Here is a 23760-nt window from a genome sequence, read left to right on the forward strand (position 1 = left end):
TAATCATGCTCCTCTCCCCTGTCCCCTGAAAAGGCATATTCAGACCTCAAGCCTCAGTACTTCGGGTGTAAATCCATTTGTAAATAGGACTTTTGAAGACGTTATTTATTAATGTGTGCCCAAACCAAATGAGTTAGGGTGGGCTCTTATCTAATATGGAGGAGGTCTTTATAATCAGAGGAATTAACACAGAACAGAAGCTACTATGAAGGGAAGGGGTACGGAGATGGGAGAGGGCTACAAGTCAATGAAATCAAGAAGAGAAAGAAGTCATTGACTTTTCTATTGCCATGTGACAGAAAAATCAGGAACCCCAAAGACTGCCCACTTGTCTGAAGATACTGACTGGGGGAGGAGGTAAGGCATTCAGCCTCTGAAACCCTGAGCCAATAAATTCCTAATGTTAAGCCAACACACTGTACCAGGTTTGTTTAGCAGCTTGGAAACAGTTAATACTGAGTCCTTAACAACATGATGGATGAGTTCCAAAGGTAAGTGTCTTTAGAGAGAAAGAAACACTTTGTAGCCATATTACCTTAATTACATATTAGAAATGTTTACCTAGATGTACATCTCTAAAGAAAGCTATTACCTGTATTACAGTTTTAAAGAAAATGGAGAATATATAGTGGAGAGTATTATATTTTTTCTTTGATGGGATCATATCATTCCTTTACAACTGTAAAAATTATTTATAATTACTTAACTCATAAACATCATATGCTATTAATAAGAATCTCAAGATAATTGTTTTAGAGGATGAACTCTAATGGTTCATACTTACATTTATCTGGTACAACAGCATGTAAGAATAGTAAGGAAAAATCTGAAAATTGAGTCACTTCAGGGTATTAACAGTATTTAGTATTGAAAGAAATAATCAAACTACAATAATTGACACAGTGGTGTTAACACATGGAGCAGCAATAAAGAGAGAAAGGAAACAACATAGAGTACATGAATACATCTGAGTACATAATGAGCCTTAAAATATAAGTAGATTTTCAAATTCATAAGGAGATGGTTATTAAATAAATTATATCACATCCTGGATCATAATTAATTGGGAGACAATCTGCTTCTCCATTTCAATTTTTACTACAAAATAAAGATATTTAAAGATTTGAATACAAAAATATGAATTGATTGAAAAATGTAGAATTGGGCCTCCATTTCAAAAAAATGATGCAAATCCCAAAGTCCAAAAAGTAACTGATAAAACTATGAAAAACCATAACATTTCCACATGGACAAAAACAAGGGGTAGGTCAATGTTTTCACTGCTGAGGATCTGGGTCTGGGCACCAGAAGAGTAGTAGAGCTACTGTTTTCTAGGAAAGGATCTGTGGGTGCATTCTTATTTATACTGATAAAAATGCATATTTTTGCCAATAACTCAGAAATTTTCATATCATGGAAAATATACCCATACAAGTCATTTTACGTAAAATCTGAGCTGTGGATGTAGCCATAATTTTATTTCAGATGCCTAAGCAAAGATCTAAAGGCAGGTGTTGGATGTTACATTCTTCCCTACTGCTTTGCAAAGCAACTTCTATCAAATACAAAGTTCCCAAATTCTCTTACCCTGCACTTGAATTGCACTAAGACCAAATTATTTACTGGCTGTCTTTATTTTTTTTTTTCCAACACATTTCTAAGTCCATCATAATCTTTATGATATTTGGAACTGCATTTTTTTTCTGGTAATCAAACATGATTTACAGTGTTTTAAAGAAATTAAATAAACATTCTAGTTGGAATTCTGGCAAGGATTTATGTTCTTCACATCAAGGAAATTTTAACCAAGATTTTTCAGTAACTTTACATTTTAAGCAGAGACATATATGGAAGATGCAGGATCTACATCGTCACTTTCCTGTTTTGCATTAGTGTCTGTGATTACTCATTTTTTTCCTAGAAGCTTGCTTGCTTCACTTCCCCCTCCGCCTTTTTCATCTTTCCTTCGGTAAAACTGTTCCTCTTCATTATAAAGGTGTTGGCAGAGAACCCATTTTCACTGCCTTTCTCTACTTTCCCACGCAGAAATTTAAAATATAGCAAACTATTCATTCTCTGATTTTATTTTTGTCACATGTTCCGTGCTTTTAATTTTTAAAATGTAGTCAATTTACGAACGTAAATCATTTCAGTCCTCATTATCTTAGTAGTCATAGATTTTGCAAAAAGAAAAAATCAGCATGGTTTCCTACGTGATTCACCATGATTTTCACACGCAGGAGCAACCATGATGCTCCTAAATATTTCTAATTCACAGTCTGTGTCCCCACTTTCGGAATGAAACCAGCGTCTCGCGGCAGCCGGCCTCTTCCCGGTCGGAGCACAACGGACGGCCTCGCGGCGTACCTGACGGAAGCGGAAGTTGAACCCCTCACGCCGGAAGTCCCTAGCGAACGTGGACATGGTCGACCAGCAGGACCGTCTTCCGCCTACCACAGCCGCAGCGCACGCAGGCGCGGCAGGGCGCGGTGCCTGATGGGAGATGTAGTCCCGACCCGTGCGGCTGCCGCGCGGCACTCTGGGAACGGTCTCCTGGGCGCCTCGGCTAGCGGTCCAGCCTTCCTGGAAGAGCACCTGGAACCCTCGGGTTTGTAGCTGTGCGCGGAGAGTACACCTGCGCCGACAATACACCTGCGGTGAGTGCGCGGGAGCTGCAGGGAAAGGGAGCCTTGTGCTCCGGTGACTGGGGCCGGACTCCTCCGCCGAGCGCCCCCGGCCGCGCGCTGCCCTGGCCCAGGCGGGGTGAGGCCCCGCGGGTGAAGGTGGTCCGAGCGGGCCGGGAGGCGGCCACCCTGCGCCCGGCCCAGGTGCGGACCGACCGGAGAAAAGTCCCTGCCTCGGAGGAGAAATGGGCCTTCCTAAAGTTTCTAATGTGCGACGGTGAACGTCGCGAACCTGCCGCGTGGGACCGCGTGCACAGCCCGCGCCCTCGGGGGAAAGGCCTGCTCTGCCGTGTGTAGCAGGGCGAGCTCAGTGGCCTGGGGGAATCCGGCCACCTCCCCGAAGGCCAGGCATTACCAGTGACCGCCTCCCTCGGTGTTCTGAGATGAGCTGGGTGAGATGTCACCTGTGCCATGACTGTCGGCGCCAGGTACAGGTGTCGGCGTCCGCCGTGCACCTCCGGCGGCCGAGTGAGCCTCCGCGTTGGAAGCACGCCAGTCGGAAGGGCAGGTTGGGGAAGTGGGCCGGAGGGGGTCAGCGGCTCGTCCAGGCTCACCCAGTATGTGACGGAGCCAGAAACTAAACACAGCGCCTTTCATTCTCACATATCCGAGAAACGCAAATCGTCCCATCAACAGGCCTCGCTGAGAAACTACAACCCGGTAAATAAATCATTGAAGAAATTCCTTGCTTTGAAGCATCACCATCCCTTTTGTTTTGGGCTTTCTATGGAGCCTGTACTGAAAGGGGAGAACAATATTACACAGAAAATGGATGAAGAATGCAGCCTAACGTTTTCCACTGGGTTAGTTTTAATGAGAGAGCAGAGCCCTATCTTTTCATATACTTCAGTAATCTGTTGGTGTTAGTTTTACCTGTTAATTATTTAAATCGACAGAAAAAAGCTTTTATTCACCCATGAAGACCTCAGGTTCTAGCTTCCTGTAATCACTTGAGTCTCATGTCGACAGAGGCTGCCACCCCTACGTGATCCTTCCCGTGTCTTTTCGGGGGTCCCCGGCGGCCTCTGTTCTGGAGGCTGCTGCCCGGTTGGGATGCTGAGGCTGTTGGGAGGTGACTCTAGGAAAAGAACAGCAGGTCTCATGGCTCGTGACACCAATCCTCGTTTATCCCCACAGGAAACCTTCACAGTTTGCTGCATTCTCTTGAGAAGCCCAGAAAATGAACAGATTTAAAGTGAGCTCTTAATTCATTCCTCACTTTCTATTATGCTGCGTTCGTGTAGTTTATTGGAGCCATACGTTAAGTGGACAAATATAAATCAAAGTAGATCAACTTAAACTTTACAGAAACTGTCCACATATTTCATTCTCAGGATGTTCACTGTTGGCTCTTGGTAGACATCTTTATCGGAGCAGGTAACGTCCCGCTGATCAGCAGTCTGCTAAAATATTAATTATATTAGTCACGTATACCCAAGGCTAAAATTTCAGGGTCTGAGTGTGGGCTCTCTGTTTTGTGCTGGTGGCATAATCTAAATACCTCAAATTGAAGGAACATAGAAGCAGCATTTTGGTGCCTTCTTCTGCACATCTGTCTGTCTTTTTCTTTTTTTTTTTTAATTTTTGACAAATAACGTACCCATATGGTTCTAAGATAAACATGATGAGTCTTGTTAGCATCCCTGTGCCTGCCTATCACATGCCCTTAATGTCTTTAATTAGTTTGTCCTAGTCTTCCATTGTTTGTTTATAAAGAGACAATCAAGAATGAATGTATTCTAATTTTCTCCCAATTGTTAACCAACAGCATACTGAATATACCTATTCTATTTTTTTTATGTGGTATATTTTGGGCATTTTTCTGTATGAACACTTACTAAGCAACTTCATTTTTTCCAGATGCATAGTACTAAAGTGTTATTTTAAAGCACTAAAGTGTTATTTTATCAGCCTCCTATTGAAAGAAAGTTGAGTTGTATGTAATGAATTAGTCCATATTCATGGGATGATATGGTGGACATGCATGCATGGTCAGCTAAATGCACTTTTCATTTTGTTAAATTCGGCACAATTATCTGGTGGCTAGAACATATTGCATACCTGCTTATTCATAGTTTTTGTTTGTCCATACTTCATATATGAGTACCAGCTGTGCACCAGGCACTGTTCTAGTTATTAGGGAGTCAGCAATGTGCAAAATAGATAAAAATCTCTGTCCTCATAGACCTTACATTCAAGTTTGGGGAGAGAAGCAATTAAAGAGGCTTTATGTTATATCTTGGAATTTCATGATGTGGAAAAAATAAAGCAGAATAAGTAGCATGGAATGTGTTGAAAAGCAAGAAATAACATTCCCATTTTTACATACATAACGTGATGGCAGAAGTAGAAAGGCTAGATGCATCTAAAGAGTAAATTTTAGACTTAATGTAATTAGCAGGGTTGCTGGATACAAGGTCCATATTTTTAAAAATCAACTTATCTCTCTGCCAGCAACAGTTAGAAAATGAAATTCTAAAATATGATATCATCAACTGTCAAATACCCAGAAGAGCTCTCAGCTTCTCCCTTTCACTGCCTTGTGTCTACCTGGTCTCCTGTGGCATTTCCTGCGTTTGTGTAGAGAGCTGTTTTCATCAGCATTGTCTCCACGTCTGAGCACCTTTCATCCCCGTGTCCTCTGTTCTTCCGTTAGTCACTCTGTTCCTCCTTCATCCCACCACATCCTAAGTCATCTTGACTTTGAGCTTAGACATTTTTCTGGGCATTCCTTAGAAACCTGCTCCTGTTCCATCTTCTGTGTCTGCCCCTTGTTTTTCTGATCTAATAACGTCTACTCTTTATCTTGCAGAATACCTTCAAATTTCCTGGAGTTGATGACAGGCTTTCCTTTATTCAGTTGTTATCATATATTTATAGCAGGTTTTATATTTCACCTGAGTATATTTAGGATGCAGGGATTGTAAATGTATATATTCAATTTTTTATCTTGAGCTAAAGCAGTCATTTTTGCTTGAAATTGTCTCTTAATTCCTAGTTATGTTTCTACTATTAAGAAAATTCTTCTAAGCATATTCCTTTCCTGTCAAGTATTTTGTGTATGTGCTTGTGTCTCCCTACAAATATATAATTCTCTGTACATATACACACACAGAAGCAGATATGTGATATGTATATCATAGGGAATTTTGTTCACAGTGTTTCATTTTTGTTTTTGTTTTGGGTGGGTGGGATGCCAGGGCTGGGCATCAAACTTGGGTCTCCTGCATGGCAGGCAAGAATTCTACCACCGAACAACCCGTGCAGCCACTCTGCCAGGTATTTTTGTTCTTTCAGATTCTGAAAACTTGGTATTTTCTCTCCTAAGTTCATATATTCTCTTTGAGCTGGCAGCTTCTCTGATAATGTATTAGCTTGCTAAAGCTGCTGGAGTATAATATACCAGAAATGGAAAAGCTTTTAAGAAGGGAATTTATTAAGTTGCAAGTTTACTGTTCTGAGACCGTTAAAATGTCCAAACTAAGGCATCTGTAGGGAGATACCTTCATTCAGGAAAGGCTGTTGGGTCCGGAGCACCTCTGTTAGTTGGAAAGGCATATGGAGCTATCTACTAGCTTTCTCTCCAGGTGTCTTGTTTCAAAGGACTTCCCTGTCAGGATTTCCCTTCTCCATCTCCAAAGGTCTCTGACTTTGTGGGCTCTGAGCTTTCTCCAAAATACCTCTTGTAAAGGACCCCAGTAAACTAATCAAGGCCCACCTAGAATGGGTGGAGTCACACCTCCATCTAATTAAATGATCAAATCCACAATTGGGCATGCCACATCTTCGTGGAGATAATCTAATCAAAAATCTAATAAAAACTTTCCACCCTGCCATATTGAATTAGAATGAAAAGAAATGGCTGCTCCCACAAGATTGTGTCAGGATTAAACATGGATTTTCTGGGTACATAACAGCTTCAGATAATTTCACTATTTGCATTAGTTGTACTAAGGCTGCTGTAATAAATTACCATAAACTGAGTGGTTTTAAAACTACAGAAATGTATTCTCTATCCATTCTAGAGGCTGGAAGTCTGAAATCACAGTACTGGAAGGGTCTCATTCTCTTTTCACCCACTGGAAGAATATCCATCCGTGTCTCTTCCAGCTTCTGGTAACCCCAGATGTTCCTCGATTTATAGCACATGACTCTAGTCTCAGCCTCCATCCTCACATGACCGTCTTGCTCTTTGCCAGTATCTGTGTTTTCCTCCTATTAGGGCATCAGTCATACGGTCTTTGGGGCCCACCTAATCCAGTTTTATTTTATTTTCACTAATTACTGTTATAAGAGCTCTGTTATAATCTATAAGAGCTCTGTTATAATTATTCCACATTCTGAGGTCCAGATGAACATGAATTGGTGGGGGGGGGGGGCGATGAGGGGTCATTTAACCCTATAACCTGCCTTAATGAGTAATGTCTCCTAAACCCTTACCTTCTCTTTAGCTCTCCTCATGGTTCCAAAATCACGTGACCACCTGTGCAGGGACGCTTGCACGTGTGCGCTCACAGATGTTTTGAGTACAGCACGAACAGGGTGTGCCTCGCCGTGAGCCTCTGCATCTGTCTTCCATCCTCAGTAGATGCATCGGCGGGTTCCCCACTGCTGGTGTGGTGCCTCCTGGTAGCTACCAAGAAACTCGTGTTTCTCTCATGGCATCAGTTTCATATGTTTCTTACCTATTGCTTTGCCTTCCTATGAATGAGCTCCTCTTAAATTGATGTCTTGTGTTCTGCTGTTGAAGATATTCTGCATCCTTCTAGAACATTACTTCAGAAAAGGGCTTATGTGTGTCTCTTCATTCATTCCCCATTACTCCAGCAGCATTGGTTGTAGACACCCTAGAGAGTGCTCAGGAGAAGCCACAGTATATAGGCTAACCTATTTTTATTAACTTTGAAAGTTCACTAAGCTTTAATAGTGTCAAATTAACTGCCAGTCCATGCATACAATTTGCAAATAAATGTAAGTGAATCAGGGCATGAGAACAGCCCTGATTGGGTCAGTACCTCCAAAGTATAAGACAAAGTTCGGCTCATAGTAGGCAGCCTTTGTAATAATTTGATTTAAACTCAGTAGGCAATATATGAGGAATTTGTTCCCAAAGGTATTTCCCACATCACCTATTTCTGAGCCCTTCAGATTGACCAGAGCTGTGCTGTTACAGGAATCAATGTCGTTCAAGGACGTGGCAGTGGAGTTCACCCAGGAGGAGTGGCAGCACCTGGGCCCTGCCCAGAGGACCCTGTACAGAGATGTGATGCTGGAGAACTACAGCCACCTCCTCTCAGTGGGTGAGCAATTTTGTTTTTCCCATCACCTTAGAAAGTTTCTTTGTAACCTTTGCAGTCTTTTCCCCTCCCATCCTTGATAACTACTGATATGCTCTCTATTGTATTAGTTTTGTCTTTTCTGAAAGATCATAAAAATGGAATCTTATAGTATGAATGTCATACAGTACGTACTCTTTGCCCTCAGTTCTTTCTCAAACTATTTTGAGATTCATACATGTTTTGGGGTGTAGCAGCAGTCTTTTCATTTATTCATAGTGTTCTATTGTATGTAGATATTATCATTTGTTTCCAGTTTGGTGATACATCAATAAAACTTGTTTAAAACTTTCAGGTAAAAGTATGTGCACACATATGCCCTCAGTTTCCTTACAGAGACATAGAATGGTTTTCTTGGATCTTTGTGCTAAGTATATGTCACTTTATAAGAAACTGCTGTATGTTTTCATATATTGTTGCCATTTTCATGCCTGTAACAGTTCTAGTAACTCCACAGTCTCACCAAAATTGGTATTATGTCTTACTAATTTTAAGTATTTTAATTGATGTCAGATTGTATCTTATTGGCTTTCAATTTACGTTTTCATGATGAATAGTGATGAATGTCTTTTTGTGTACGTTTTGGTCTTGTTTTGTGAAATTTCTCCTCAAGTCTTTACCTCCTTTTACTTTTTTATTGGGTTTTTGGTCCTATTCTTACTGAACTGAAAGTTCTTAAATGTAGATGACTTTTATAGATAATTGTTTTGCAGATGACTTTTATAGATAATTGTTTTGCAAATATTTTCTCCCCATTTGTGGTTTGCCTTCTATATTTTCTTAAGTGTCTTTTGAAGGACGAAAGGTTTTCATCTCAGTGAAATTATATATATTTTTTTCTATTTCATGTGATATTTTCCCCCTGTTTAAGAAATCTTTGCCTCACCCAAGGTCACTAATATATATTTTTCACGCATTTTTTTTTCGTTTTATTTCTTTAGGTTTTATTGTTAGGTCTTTTCCTATTCTAGTTCATCTTTATGTATGGGATGAAGTATGTGCTTCATTTTTTTGCATCGCATGCAATTTCAGCAGCACTGTTTGCTACATGAACTGTCCTTTTCCATTGAATTGCCTTGGCATCTTTGTCAAAAATTTATGTGTAGGGCTGTGTCTGGACTTCAGCCTGATCCATTGAGCTAAATGTCGAGGTTAATGTATGTGTATAGTAACTTTTGAAATCTGGAAGCATAAGCATTTCAACTGTTTTATTTTCTTCAAAATTGTTTTGGCACTTGCTAATTCTTTGCCTTTCCATGTAAATCTTTAGCCTCTGTCATTTTCCCCTAAAATCCTACTGAGATTATGATCAGAATTACCCTGGATCCGTAAATCAGTTTGGCGAGAATTTGCATCCTAACAGTTAAGCCTTCTGATTCATGAACAATGTATATCTCCATTTATTTAGCTCTTTAAATTTTCCCTTACAATTTTCTGTAATTTTTATCCTAACACCTACTTTGTCACTTTTAACCATAACTGTTTCATGAACTTAATGTTATTTTAAGTGGTATTTTCTTGAAATTCATTTTTTAATTGTTGGAAGAATATTGAAATACAATTGATTTATTTATAGTAAAGTTGGGGATTGTGACCTTGTAAACCTCACTTACTATTTGTAATAGATGTTTTAGAGAGGCCTTAATAAATGGACAACAATATCTGCGAATAAAGAATTTTTTTCTTTTTCCTTTCCCATCTTTATTTCTTTTTCTTTATTGAGCTGGTTAGGAGTTCTAATATAATATTTATCAAATCGAAGTAATTAGAGGGGGATGTCTTTGTCTTGTTTTTTAATGAGGGTAAAAACATTAAACCATTTGCCACTAAGTATGATATTAGTGTATATCTTTTAATAGCTTCCCTTCAGGTTAAGGAAATCCCTTTTTAAATTTTTTTCTTAATGACTCAGTAGTGTTGAAGTTTTTTTTCTGTATCTGTTGCCATCTTATGATTTTTGTTTTTCAGTCAATAATGTAAATTACATTGCTTTTGGAGTGTTTATCTTTCATTCCTACGATTAACACCACATGGTCTTATATTATCCTTTTTATGTATTGTTGGATATGGTTTGTGGACAGTTTTTAAGGACTGTGTACCTATGTTTGTGAAGGATTTTTTTGGTTTATTTCCTTATCATATCTTTTCTTGTTTCTCTTATTCAGCATGGTGTTTGTATTAGCTAGGGTTCTCTAGAGAAACATAATCATCAGAAGTTATCTGAAATATAAAATTTATAAAAGTGTCTTACACAACTGTGGGGATGTAGAGTCCAAGATCTGTAGGGCAGGCCATGAGCCGGCAGCTCCAACAAAGGTCCTCATGAACTCTCCGGAGAGGCTGGCTGGCTGAAGCAGGAAGAATGTTTGTCTCTTCTGAATTATCCTTTAAAGCCTGCTGGTGATTAAATGATCAAGTGATTAGACTAAGTGTCACTCATTGCAGAAGACACTCCCCTTAGCTGATTACAAATGCAATCAGCTGTGAATGCAACCAACATGATATGATTTAAGTCCATAAAATCTCCTCATAGCAACAGACAGGCCAGCGCTTGCCTGACCAGACAGCCGGGTACCACCACCTGGCCAAGTTGACACGTGAACATGACCATCATAAGTGTTGTAGTTTGCAAGCTGCCAAAATGTGATATACCAGAAACAGAATGGCTTTTAAAAAGGGGAATTTATTAATTTGTAATTTTACATTGTCTAAGACTGTGAAAATGTCCAAATTAAAGCAAGGCTATAGAAAAGTCCAATCTAAGGCATCCAGGGAAAGATACTGTGGTTCAAGAAGACTGATGACATTCAAGCTTGCTCTCAACTGAAAAGGCACATGGTGATGTCTGCCAGCTTTTTCTCCAGGCATCTTGTTTCATGAAGCTATCCTGGGGGTATTTTCCTTCTTTATCTCCAAAGGTTTCTGGCTGTGTGGACTCTCAAGTTCTTTCCAAAATGGTTTCCTCTTAAAGGGTTCCAGTAAGCAACCCCACTTTGAATGGGTAGAAACACATCTCCATGGAAACCACCTAATCAAAAGTTACCACCCACAATTGGGTGAGTCAAATCCCCATGGAAACAATCAGAAAGGTCCCACCCAGCAATATTGAATGAGGATTAAAGGACATGGCTTTTCTGGAGTCCACAACAGATTAAAACTGGTATCCATGGCAAAGCTTGCTTCCTAAAATGTAGCAAAATGTGTTACCTCTTCCATTACCTTCTAGCTTGGATAGATTTAGTACTATTTCTTCCTTAGGTGTTTGGTAGGTTTCACCTAGAAACAGTAGTCTTCCCTTGTGGGAAGGATTTCAATTACAGGTTCAATGATCTTTTTAATGGATAGTGTGCCAGCCATAGGGGTTAACTATTTCATTTTGAATAAGCTTTGTAGTTTGTATCTTTCAAAGAATGTATATTTTATAAAAATGATTGAATATGGTTGGTATGAAAGTATTCAAGACGTTCCCTACTTTTGATATGTATAGTATTTGTAGGATTAGTCCCTCTTTTTTTCTTGGTATTAGTAATTTGTGTCTTCCTATTTTCTACTCAGTTTGTCTAGAGGCTTGTTAAGTGGATTGTGATATGTGGTTATTGATTTCTCTTATTTTTCTGACTTTTTATTTATTTATTTTTTCCTTCTATTTAATTTGTCTTCATTTGCCCTTTTCTAGCTTTTTTTTGGATGATGGAAGATTAGATCATTGTTTAAAGCTTTATTTGAGTATGAACTCTGCTTTTGTTGCATCATACAGATTTTAATATGCTGTATTTTCATTTTCATCATAAGTTCAAGATATTTTCTTTGTAATTTCTTCTTTGATCCATTAGTTATACGTAAGTCTACTAATTTCCAAATGCTTGTGTTTTTTCTAATTTCTTACTGATTTACAGATTTTTATTTAATTGGTTATTTGGAAAATATATCCCATATGTTCAGCCCATTTTAATTTGAGACTTTTGTTGGGCCAGTTTATAGTCTTGGTTCATGGTCAATATATGCATGAAAAGACTGTATTTTATTTTGTTTTTTGGATTTAGTGTTGTAAAGATGCAAATTAATTCCAGTGAACTTTATATTCCTCAAGCTACTCTGTATTGATATTATGCTTTTGTTTATTCTTACAATTATTGAAAAAGAAGTGTTGCATCCAAGTATAATTGTGCATTTGTTTTTTTCTTTTATGTGTGTCAGGAATTTATTCATAAGCTTTGGGTACTAGATTTTGTTGTATTCTTTCCCACTTGGGAATTGGGAATTTTTTCTCAGAATTTTTTCTGAGATTTAGTAAATTACTTGAAAGCAGTTTGGGCCTTGCAGATTTTCTTTCTCATTTCTCTAGATTACTGTCTTTGTTTTCTGTTTTCTGGTATTACTCCATCATGACAAGAAGTAAAAGTCTCTGTGCAGCTCTTTTTTTAAAGCTCAATACATGTGGAGCCCTACTAAGTATTTAATACTATTTATGCTTGTGATTTAGGTTTTAAGAATATCCTTATGAGTGTCAGAAAAAAATGTTTGTTGGTCACCTCTCCAAAGAAAGTTTCAAATGAGCATCTTTGTTGTGCTATTGATGATACTGCCTTCTTTCACATTGAGAATTATAGGAGCCTGTCCAATGGGCCCAAGACCTAAATTATTTCCCATTTATAGCTATTGCTCTACAAAACCAGAAGCGATCTTTAATTTGGAACAAGCAGAAGATCCATGCTCATCAGAGAGTGAATTTCAAAACAGGAGCTCCCCAGGTGAGTTGCTAAGTACTGGCAGAAGGTATCTAGGGCCATCAGAGCCAAAGTGGTCATTGTAGAGGTGGTGCTCTGAAATGCTTTTCAACATTCTCTGTTAGAGGCCTTATAAATGTGGAAGTTTAGAAAGAATATATCCAACAATATGTGAAAGGAGACATTCTAACAAAAGAGATAGAATATAATCTTGATGATTTTCTCATCTTTCCAACCTGGGGGCCCATGTTTATCATTTAAACTTGAGAAATGAAGTAATAGTAATAGTAATAATGAAGAATATTTAACTGTAGAACTAAGAAAGATTATAGAAGCAGTAAGATTCTGGATTAAGAATGGGAAGGCTTGATTCCAAAAAAAAAGAGAATGAGAAGGCAGAGAAAAGAAATGAATAATAATATCAGTTATATAATAGTGAATTACTAGATATGGTTTAAATAAATAGATGCTTAAGAAATTACATAAGATTATAAAGATAACTATGAGAGGCAAAACACAGCCTTCCTAATTATTAGAAGAAAAACTAATTAACAAAACACATCTATTACCGAATAAGTATTTTGAAAATGGTGTAAATACAGAGTAAAACATAAAATGATAGAGACATATCTGTCATATCAGCTAATGTAAGCAGGTTAAGAACAGCTGTTGAGAGAAAATACTATCATAATATATTAAGCACAACACACATATTCCCTTTTACTCACATTTCTACTTCCAGGTTTATACTCTGGAAAGTCTTGCATATGTTCACGAGGAGAAATGAATAAGAATTTCCATGATATAAAGATTTATAAAACACAGATATGGAGCTAAATTCAATATTTACAGGTGAACTTAGAAAGAAACTAGGACACAGGGGACCATCATATAACTACAGTGCAACAATGTGGATGAATCTAAGAAACACAATCTGGAATGAAGAAGCACATTGTAAAAGTCTACATATAGAATGCTGCATTAATAATCATGATGAAACAAAAACGAAATGTAAATACATACATATTATGTGTGTGTGTAGTGTGTGCATGCATATGCATGGATTATAATCCACCCAGAAGAACATCCTTTCTTTCCTTTCTTCTCTCCTCTGGAATGTATATATGTAACAGATATTTTATAATTCTTGTTCATTGGCACCAAAGTCAGAAAGGGGAAAGATACGTCATATTGACCAGATTTTCCAGTCAACTTTCTGTCACTGGATTTCAGTTGTACATTGGCATTGAATATGAGCCAATGTGTCTGAAAGAGATCTGGTTAGCTCTGAGGCACGCTGATTTTTTGGATCACTTATTTAGTCTATATCACAGAAGATTGTAAAGAATATCAGAATGAGGGTTCTAATTGGATAAAGGAGAGCAATGCTACATAAAATATATTTTATAGTTTCTAAGTTGCCTTCAATTAAAAAGACAGACCATTATTTTTTAGGTACTGCTAAGTGATGGTGATTTGTTTATAAAAAATATTCTGTGTGTCAGTACACGTGGGTGCTCTCTGTGTATCCTTTACTAAAATGCGTCATAAAGGCTATAAATACTTTCAGATTTAAAATATGCCATGCTTAAATTTATAGGTAGATGTGAAAAGGCTTTTTCTTTTTTTAAGATGAGAAAATAGCCTTTCCTTGCAGGATATTTAAGAACTAAGCAAAAGCTGAAATGTAGGATGACTTAGGGAAATAATGTGGAGCATGATTTTTGTAGGAAATGAACCACTTAAGGGAGACAAATAGTCTGGACAGCCTACACAAGAAAATATTGTGGACTTCTGTAACATTAGCTCAAAACCTGTCTACTAACTCTTTTTTATTTATGGCGCATTGGGTTCAGAACCATCTTGAATTTTTAACATAGGCCTGAAGTTGTTGAATGGAATGTGAGTAGCAGTAGAGTAATAGCACCCAAGCATACCTAAACACTTTCATGATACATAAAACATAAGAGATATCTCTAAGTGTCTGGAAACACTTTGGATAACTCAAAGTGTCTGGATATCTCAAAATATCTTACAATGTCTGGAAATACTTTGAACATAATTCTTAATATTCTAACAGTCAGTATATATGTTCAAAAGTGGATGATTGCTTTCCAGAGATTGAGTAAGCAGATTAAAAGGAAAAACTTCTAATTTGATGGTCAGAAGTTGTCTGCTATTGAATAATCCTATAATAAACCAAGGCATCACAGCCGGCACAGAGCAGTGAGTTCATTCCAGACTAGAAGACAGCTTTTCCCATTATCAGTTTTATACTTCGTTTTGTGCATTTGTATCCCTATGAACAGCAGCCAGGAGAGTTTGATTGTTGGCTATAATACTTTAATTATAAATTTATTTTGCTATTGACATGTACAATGGAAAAGAGGGAGCTCTAATTTGAAACATAGTAAGTATTCTACCATCGTAATCTGTATTTGCCAATGTAAGTTCCTGGACCCTGATATTCCTTCCCAAATCAAATCCTGTTGCTTGTTTATTCCTTGAAAGCTCTTGCTCATTGATACTTCTTGTCATCCTAGTTACCATTTATTATGGCCTTTGTTGGATTCATCCTACTAGATTTTTTCATTTCCAAGATTCAGTCAGTTGTCTCACTCTTCCTTTTTTTTTCTATCTTTGTCTTTACTATAAAATTTAAAAAATCATATTTTTAAAGTGCCATATATGGATGGATATGCATTGGCAGTTTGCTTTCATTGTTTTCTTTCTAGCATTTTTTCCCAAACAAACGGAATGTGGAGAATGAATATTGTATTTCCCTTATTCTTTAGAGTATGGGCTGAAAACCAAAGAACCAAATACATAATAGATTATATGTATTTAGGTTATGTTCCATGAAATATGTGTTTAAGATTCATAAGGTATTTTTCATATTCTTATGTTTAGAAGACTGCCTACATGATAACCTCTTAGAGAAGAGCCAGGAAATCCAAGACAGACATTTGTGGCAAGCTTTATTCACCCAATTTCAGGGAAGTGACACAAAAGGGAAAATTTTCAGCCAAAAGTCACACTTCAGAGAAAACCAGAGAAGTCACATCTGGTGATTATAACATGTGTAGGGATAACTTCAGCTCTAAGTCAACCTTCAGTGTACATCAGAGGAATCACTTAAGAATGAAAACCTATAGATGTAGTGCATGTGGAACATCCTTCTGTAAAAAGTCACAACTCGGTCTACATCAGAGAATTCATACAGGGGAGAAACCTTATGGATGTATTGAGTGTGGGAAAATGTTTGCACAGAATTCATCCCTAAGAACCCATCAGAGAATTCACATGGTCTCAGACCCTGTGAATGTGAGGAATGTGGGAAAGCTGTCAACCAGAAGTCAAGCCTGGCAGTACACCAGAGAACTACAGGAGAGAAACCCTACAGATGTCATGAATGTGGGAAAGCTGTCAACCAGAAGTCAAGCCTGGCAGTACACCAGAGAACTCATACAGGAGAGAAACCCTACAGATGTCATGAATGTGGGAAAGCTGTCAACCAGAAGTCAAGCCTGGCAGTACACCAGAGAACTCATACAGGAGAGAAACCCTACAGATGTCATGAATGTGGGAAAACTGTCAACCAGAAGTCAAGCCTGGCAGTACACCAGAGAACTCATACAGGAGAGAAACCCTACAGATGTCATGAATGTGGGAAAGCTGTCAACCAGAAGTCAAGCCTGGAAGTACACCAGAGAACTACAGGAGAGAAACCCTACAGATGTCATGAATGTGGGAAAGCTGTCAACCAGAAGTCAAGCCTGGCAGTACACCAGAGAACTCATATAGGAGAGAAACCCTACAGATGTCGTGAATGTGGGAAAGCTGTCAACCAGAAGTCAAGCCTGGCAGTACACCAGAGAACTCATACAGGAGAGAAACCCTACAGATGTCATGAATGTGGGAAAGCTGTCAACCAGAAGTCAAGCCTGGCAGTACACCAGAGAACTACAGGAGAGAAACCCTACAGATGTCATGAATGTGGGAAAGCTGTCAACCAGAAGTCAAGCCTAGCAGTACACCAGGGAACTACAGGAGAGAAACCCTACAGATGTCATGAATGTGGGAAAGCTGTCAACCAGAAGTCAAGCCTGGCAGTACACCAGAGAACTCATACAGGAGAGAAACCCTACAGATGTCATGAATGTGGGAAAGCTGTCAACCAGAAGTCAAGCCTGGCAGTACACCAGAGAACTCATACAGGAGAGAAACCCTACAGATGTCATGAATGTGGGAAAGCTGTCAACCAGAAGTCAAGCCTGGCAGTACACCAGAGAACTCATACAGGAGAGAAACCCTACAGATGTCATGAATGTGGGAAAACTGTCAACCAGAAGTCAAGCCTGGCAGTACACCAGAGAACTACAGGAGAGAAACCCTACAGATGTCATGAATGTGGGAAGGCTGTCAACCAGAACTCAAGCCTGGCAGTACACCAGAGAACTACAGGAAAGAAACCCTACAGATGTCATGAATGTGGGAAAGCTGTCAACCAGAAGTCAAGCCTAGCAGTACACCAGGGAACTACAGGAGAGAAACCTACAGATGTCATGAATGTGGGAAAGCTGTCATCCAGAAGTCAAGCCTGGCAGTACACCAGAGAACTCATACAGGAGAGAAACCCTACAGATGTCATGAATGTGGGAAAGCTGTCAACCAGAAGTCAAGCCTGGCAGTACACCAGAGAACTACAGGAGAGAAACCCTACAGATGTCATGAATGTGGGAAAGCTGTCAACCAGAAGTCAAGCCTGGCAGTACACCAGAGAACTACAGGAGAGAAACCCTACAGATGTCATGAATGTGGGAAAGCTGTCAACCAGAAGTCAAGCCTGGCAGTACACCAGAGAACTCATACAGGAGAGAAACCCTACAGATGTCATGAATGTGGGAAAGCTGTCAACCAGAAGTCAAGCCTGGCAGTACACCAGAGAACTCATACAGGAGAGAAACCCTACAGATGTCATGAATGTGGGAAGGCTTTCAATCAGAAGTCAAACCTAGGGAAACACCAGAGAACTCACACAGGGGAGAAACCTTAGAGTATAATGATTGTGAGAAAGCTTTCACTGCAAAATCAGGCCTACTGGTACATCAGAGAATTCACACAGGGGAGAAACCCTGTGACTGTAATGAATGTGGGAGAACATTCACCTACAAATCAGTCCTTAGAGGACATCAGGAAACTCATGAAGGGGAGAAACCCTATAAATATGATGAAGGCAGTAAAGCTTTCAGTCAGAAATCAGGACTAAGAATATATGGGAAATTCACACAAGAAGAAGCCTATAAAGTAATAAATGTGGGAAAACATAGAGCTAGAAGTCAAACCTCAGAGTCACATACACGGTGATAACTTTATGAATGTATGGACTGAAAGAGAAATTTCATTACAAATCAGATACATTAGAAAATTTTAGCTCTTCTGTGCTGTAAACTGCAGACTGTTTTCCAGGGTATATTTGCCTGGATCTTTACTTGTATTTGTCACTCAAACCCTCTAGCAAGCCTGGACCTGCCCAAATATCTCTATACCTGGCCCCCACATTTTTTGGCTAATCCAAGATTACTTTTTGAGTTAATGAAGGAGACTCCTCCCCACCCCCCGGGGAGGAGGTATAAACATTAGTCTTCCTGGTTTAGAGAGGGCTGAGGGAGAACTCAGGGTCAGTAATCCATGTAGACCTATAAAGGAATATTCAGGCAGAACTGGGTTGGAATCCTGACTGTTAACAAGGCCAATGACCTCACCTCCCTGAGCCTCAGTTTATTCATTGCTGATATCCCAACAGAGATTCCTACTTCATAGGTTTATGGTAAGGAATAAAATGCCCAAAGATCCCCACACTAATATGGTGTAATTTGAGCCGTGTCAGTTTCCATGCCACTCTTCAATTTCTCCTCCTAAGAGAGTTTTACAGGGAATGTTAAGAAAGGTAAGGGGAAACTGGCGTATAGAGATGACAGAACTTGAAGGGAAAATGATAGAGGCCTGAAGGAGAGATGGAAATCAAAGCAAGAGGAGAATCTGCAGTACTGTGGGGGCATCACGGCTCCGTTTCTTGATCCCCAGGCTTTACTCCCTTCTGGAATTTCAACGGACAGTCACAGTGGGGACTGGATCTGTCCTAGTTTATTGTCAGAGATCTGCTTCACTCTATTCACAGATGCAATTTCAGGGCCTACCTCTGTATCTGTTTTAAAGTATGAGTGGCTTGAAACTTGCCCCAAATTGGAACTCTGGTGCCACAACACGGTTGGGTTGTGTTAGCACAGAAGGTTTTAAGGTTTTGGGTGAAATAAGAGTTTCTCAATCCTCAGTCTTTCCTGAACTGCCTTCACAATTTTTAAAATACCTGATGTCCAGTTAAATAATACTTCTATTTTCACCTGAAGCAACTCACACTTTTAATTAAATGTACTTTTCTTTTTAAAAGGAAATTTTATATTGCCATTAAATGAAACCAAGTTTTCACTTGCCATATATGGAAAGTAATCGAATAGATATTTATAAAAACAAAGTAATAAAGAATAAAATATATTAAATTACTAATGCTCTGGTCACTATGAATTTCATCCTTGAATGACATTTGCAAGAGGACATGAAGGAACCTTTTTTCTGGCTTTTGGTCTTCTGGCCACTAAAAATATCTCCCTGGTCTTCAGCTTTAAAAGGCTGGGTTGCCCTGTGTTAATACTCATGATGTGGGAGAAGAGAATGCAGCCCAAGCCGGTTGTGGTTGAGGTACAAAAACAGCAAAGGTCTTTTAAGTATCCCCATTTCAAGAAAATGGGCATGATCTCAGGCAAAAACTCCTGAAGATAAGCACTTACTTACATGTCAAGGAAATTGTTTTCACATGGTAGAGGTCAACTTTGGGGTACTTGGTTTATTTGTGATAAGCCCTGTGAACCATTTCAAAAAGGCTCTCATTTGAGGAAAATATGTGTGTTTGATTATAGGGGTTCAGATATGGGAGGTTACTCAGAGTTCCTCTGACATTTAAACAGGACAATCAAGTTTTGAAAAGGAAGAAGTGTACATTGTTTCATACATATCTTCATCCTATCTGTTCCCACCACCAGGGCCATAGATTAGACTCTTACTTCTTACTACCCATGTGCTGTTTGTAGGAGAAAAATCCTATCTAGTCTCTGCTACAGGTAATGACTGTTCTGAATTTTGTTTATCACTTTTTTGGATTTTTTGAAAGAGTTTTATGAATGTGAGTCTAAAAAAATAATTGTTTGGTTCTGGTTGTTTTGAGTTATATTAGAATCTTCATACATCCCAATGTGATTACTTAATGTTTTGACTCCATTTTATGCATCTAACATTCATCCATATTGACTTATGTAGCTGTACTTAAGTCAATTTCAATGATTTATAAGATAGTTTTAATACAGTGCTTTCATTCACTGCTATTTCCTGGAATTTTGGAGTAAGGGAATAGGGAAATCAATTTCTAAATTTTAACTTCTTGAAGGTAGAGAAATAAGAAAGTGAAGAGTTGGGTAGCAGGCGGATGTTGATGTGAAATTATTTTAGACTCAGTTTGTCTGGACCACAAAGATTTCATGGGCAACTACTCTTATCTTCTGGTATTGGTGATGAATCACCAAGCAGGACTCAAAGAAGTGTCCATAAACTACTTTATGATTCTGAGGAGTTCAGGAAAACATATGGTTAGGTAGTTTATCAAGCATTTCCTCTTTGTTAGGGTGATGAAAATCAATTTTGTTGTTTTCTCAGTCTTAAACAGAAGTGAAAGTCTACATCTAATTTTACAAATACACTCTTATGCTATGAGTATGGTTCAGGAAGCACGGAAAGGCAGTAGAATGACAGTTAGGACATTATTGCACTTATCATGGCAAAATAGTGGTTGCTTGGAGTAGAGGAACTGGAGCTTTTCTGAAAATGTTTAGATTTTATTTTTATTTTACAACTATACCCAAAAGGAATTACTCTTAATTAAATGTTGTAGGGGTTAGGATGAAAGCAGGATAGGCATAGGAAGACACCTTGATTTGGATCCTGAAGAACTGGGTAGATAATCATGTCATTAATTTACAGGGGAAGATGATAGAGGCAATGGCTAAAGTAGGGTGGGCTAAAACTAGGTTTGAATGTGCTAATTATTAGATGTGATAGGCGATTGGATATGAGTCTGGGTAAAGTGCTGCTGGAAAGTTTGGTGATGAAATTCTGTATGATGAACTGAGATAAAAATCAGTACCACTGATGAATTTCAACTAGGAATAGAATGGGGAGAGGTAAGGAACCAAGGATCCAACAGTAGGGTTAATTAATATGTAGGCGGCAGGGAGAGAATGGGGAAACAGCAAAGAAATAGAAAGGAAGCTGCTAGTATGTTAGGTCAGGGGAATGGGATCAGAATATAGGTTGCCTAGAAACTAGAGAGGAAAGTCTCTCAATAAGGAGGAAGTTTTCAGCCATTGCAAATATTGCTGAAAGACCATGTAAAGGAGAATATGGAATTAGGATTTGTGCTTGACAAAGGATACCTTTGTTGTATGGCCATTTAAATGGAGATGTGCGGACAAGGCTGACTTCTTGTATGGGTTAAAAGGAGATGGTTGGGGAAGATGTAGAGACCTACATAAGCAACTTCTAGGAGGTCTTAGGGTTTGGTCAGGAGCTACAAAGTACACAAGGTCAAAACAATTATTCTGTCTATCTTTGGTCAGGAGCTAGGAGTACACAAGGTCAAAACAATTGTTCTGCCTGTCTTTTGCATCTTTCATTCCTTTCTCCTTTTCAGATCATCAGCAGTAATATATACTCACATATCTTAGTTTTGTGAGCCCTAGAAACAAAGTCCTCAGGGGTATTAGGGCATGGACAGGGGATATAGTCCAGAAGAGAAGTGGAAGAGTTGGCCTAAGATAGAATCAGGAGTATTCCTTGACCTTTGATGAACAGTGTGGTGTCTTTGAGTTTTGTGCCCCAGAAAAGCATGGTCTTATTAATCCATTCCTGTGCTTGTGACCCCACTGTAATTAGTACCTTTTGAAGATGCTATTCTTAGTTAAGGTGTGGACATCTGAGTCAGGATGGGTTTATGCTGTTACTGGAGTTCTTACAGAGAAGGCTAGAGGGAAGGAACCATGGGGAAAGCCATAACCTGGAAGTCACTGGAGCCCAGAAAAGATAGAAGTGCATTGCATGTGACAGACAAGTCAAAGAACCTCAAATATTTCCAGCCAGCCAGAAGATACCAACTCTCAATGGAAATAAGCCTAGCCCCTGAAACCAGGAACCAGTAAATTCCTGTTATTAAGCGAACCTGTTGTATGGTATTTGTTTTAGCAACTTGGAAACGAAAGCAGTTTTTGGTACTGGAAAGTGGGATCCTGCTATGACAAATACCTAAAAATGCAGGAGCAACTTTGGAATGGGAAGGGTTGTGAAATGCTTGATAAAAAAGGACTATATTGGTTGAAGAGACTGTTGGTAAAAATATGATGAATGTGTTATTGGAAGAAGGGTGATCCTTGTTATAATGTGGCAGAGAACTTGGTAAAATTGTCTTCTCATGTCAGATTAAAAGTGGAACTTGTAAGCAATGAATGTGGATATTTAACTGTGGCAATTTCCAATCTAAGTATGGAAGGTGCAGGCTGGATACTCCTTGCAACTTATAGTAAAATGTGAGAGGAAAAAGGACCTGAGAACTGAACTCTTAAGCATGAATTAAACAGAAATGGATAGTTTAGAAAATCATGAGCCTATCTAGATATGTGTTCTGAGACTGGGGCCAGAAGTGGCTCTCAGGCACTGCTTTCAGCTTTCGGCAGGTGAATTCCCAGAGGACAGGGTTCCATATGAGGGTTCAGTTAAACAGCCCTTTACTGAAGAGGATGTGCTTGAACATATGTCCTGTCAGCCATTTCAGTGGGAATTCTGGATTGGAAATGCAGTTATCCAGGAAGGCTCTGTGGAAAGTTCTGTTGTCTGATGGTTTGAGCTCCCTGGGACTGCATGCAAAGCCAGCAAGGTTTTTGTTAAATTTGTATGAACAAAAGTAATTCTTGAAAGGGTAGAGAAGGGACGATCTTTAAAAGAAAGAATATCTTCAGGGCCAGAACCATGGAAGTGGAGACCAAATAGATCTCGAGTCAAGAGAACATGCCTACCCACACGTGTGGAAAAGAACAGGTCTTCCCTGCACTTGGAGGGGGCAGACTATCTACCCCTGCTTTTGGAGGGAAGGACTTGCATCCTATTGTTCAGGAATAGTGCTATCACCTGAATGCCAGAGACAGTGTTGCCTGTGCTCAGATGTTCATGGAGAGCCTGATGACCATCCCAGTGCATGAAGATGGTGCAGTTTAGATCCCAGTGTTCAGAGAGATTGGCTGTTGTGAATGTTCTTGGAAGGGGGTCCTACTCCATCAGGCCTGGTAGACAAAGAAACTACAATGGCCCTCAGATCTTGAGATTTAGCAGTGTTTGCCCTGCTGGGTTTCAGACTTAACTGGGACCCATGACCCCTGTTTTCCTTCCAGTTTCTCCCTTTGGAGTGGGACTGTTTATCCTATGCCTGTCCTGCAATTGTATTTTGGAAGCAGATAACTTGTTTTCTAGGTTTCACAGGTCTTTCAGACAGGAATTTTACCCCATGCTGGATCACACCCATAACTGATTTTGATGAGGCTGGACTTGGTATGGTTCTTAAGTGACTTAAGGCTTTTGGGATGTTGTGATGTAATGACCGTGTCTTCTTGGGGTCCAGAAGGTGGACTGTGGTGGCTTGGAGTTATGTACCTCAGAAAAAAGATGTTATCTGTTCGTTCCTGTGGTTATGAACCCATTGTAAATAGGGCCTTATAGAGATGTTTTTAGCTAAGGTGTGGCTATCTGAATCAGCCTGGGTCTTGGTCCTGTTACTGTAGTTCTTATAGAGAAGGTCACAGGAAAGAAGCCACAGGGAGCAGCCAGAAGCCGGAGGTCAATGAAATGCAGAAGAAAAAG

The 23760-nt window shown here is 39.1% G+C and overlaps 1 protein-coding gene across 1 annotated transcript; it reads left to right on the plus strand.

Moving 5' to 3' along the window:
• Positions 1–2773: 2773 nt before the first annotated feature.
• LOC143665651 (uncharacterized) lies at positions 2774–17873 on the plus strand. The gene is given in 7 exon segments (XM_077139331.1): positions 2774–3344; positions 3822–3879; positions 7858–7988; positions 12677–12771; positions 15658–15814; positions 15816–16051; positions 16054–17873. Coding segments are annotated over 6 exon segments (2346 nt in total). The 5' UTR covers positions 2774–3344; positions 3822–3864; the 3' UTR covers positions 17766–17873.
• The last annotated feature ends 5887 nt before the right edge of the window (positions 17874–23760 follow it).

Source organism: Tamandua tetradactyla, chromosome 2, assembly GCF_023851605.1.
Source record: "Tamandua tetradactyla isolate mTamTet1 chromosome 2, mTamTet1.pri, whole genome shotgun sequence".
Classification (NCBI taxonomy): Eukaryota; Metazoa; Chordata; class Mammalia; order Pilosa; family Myrmecophagidae; genus Tamandua; species Tamandua tetradactyla.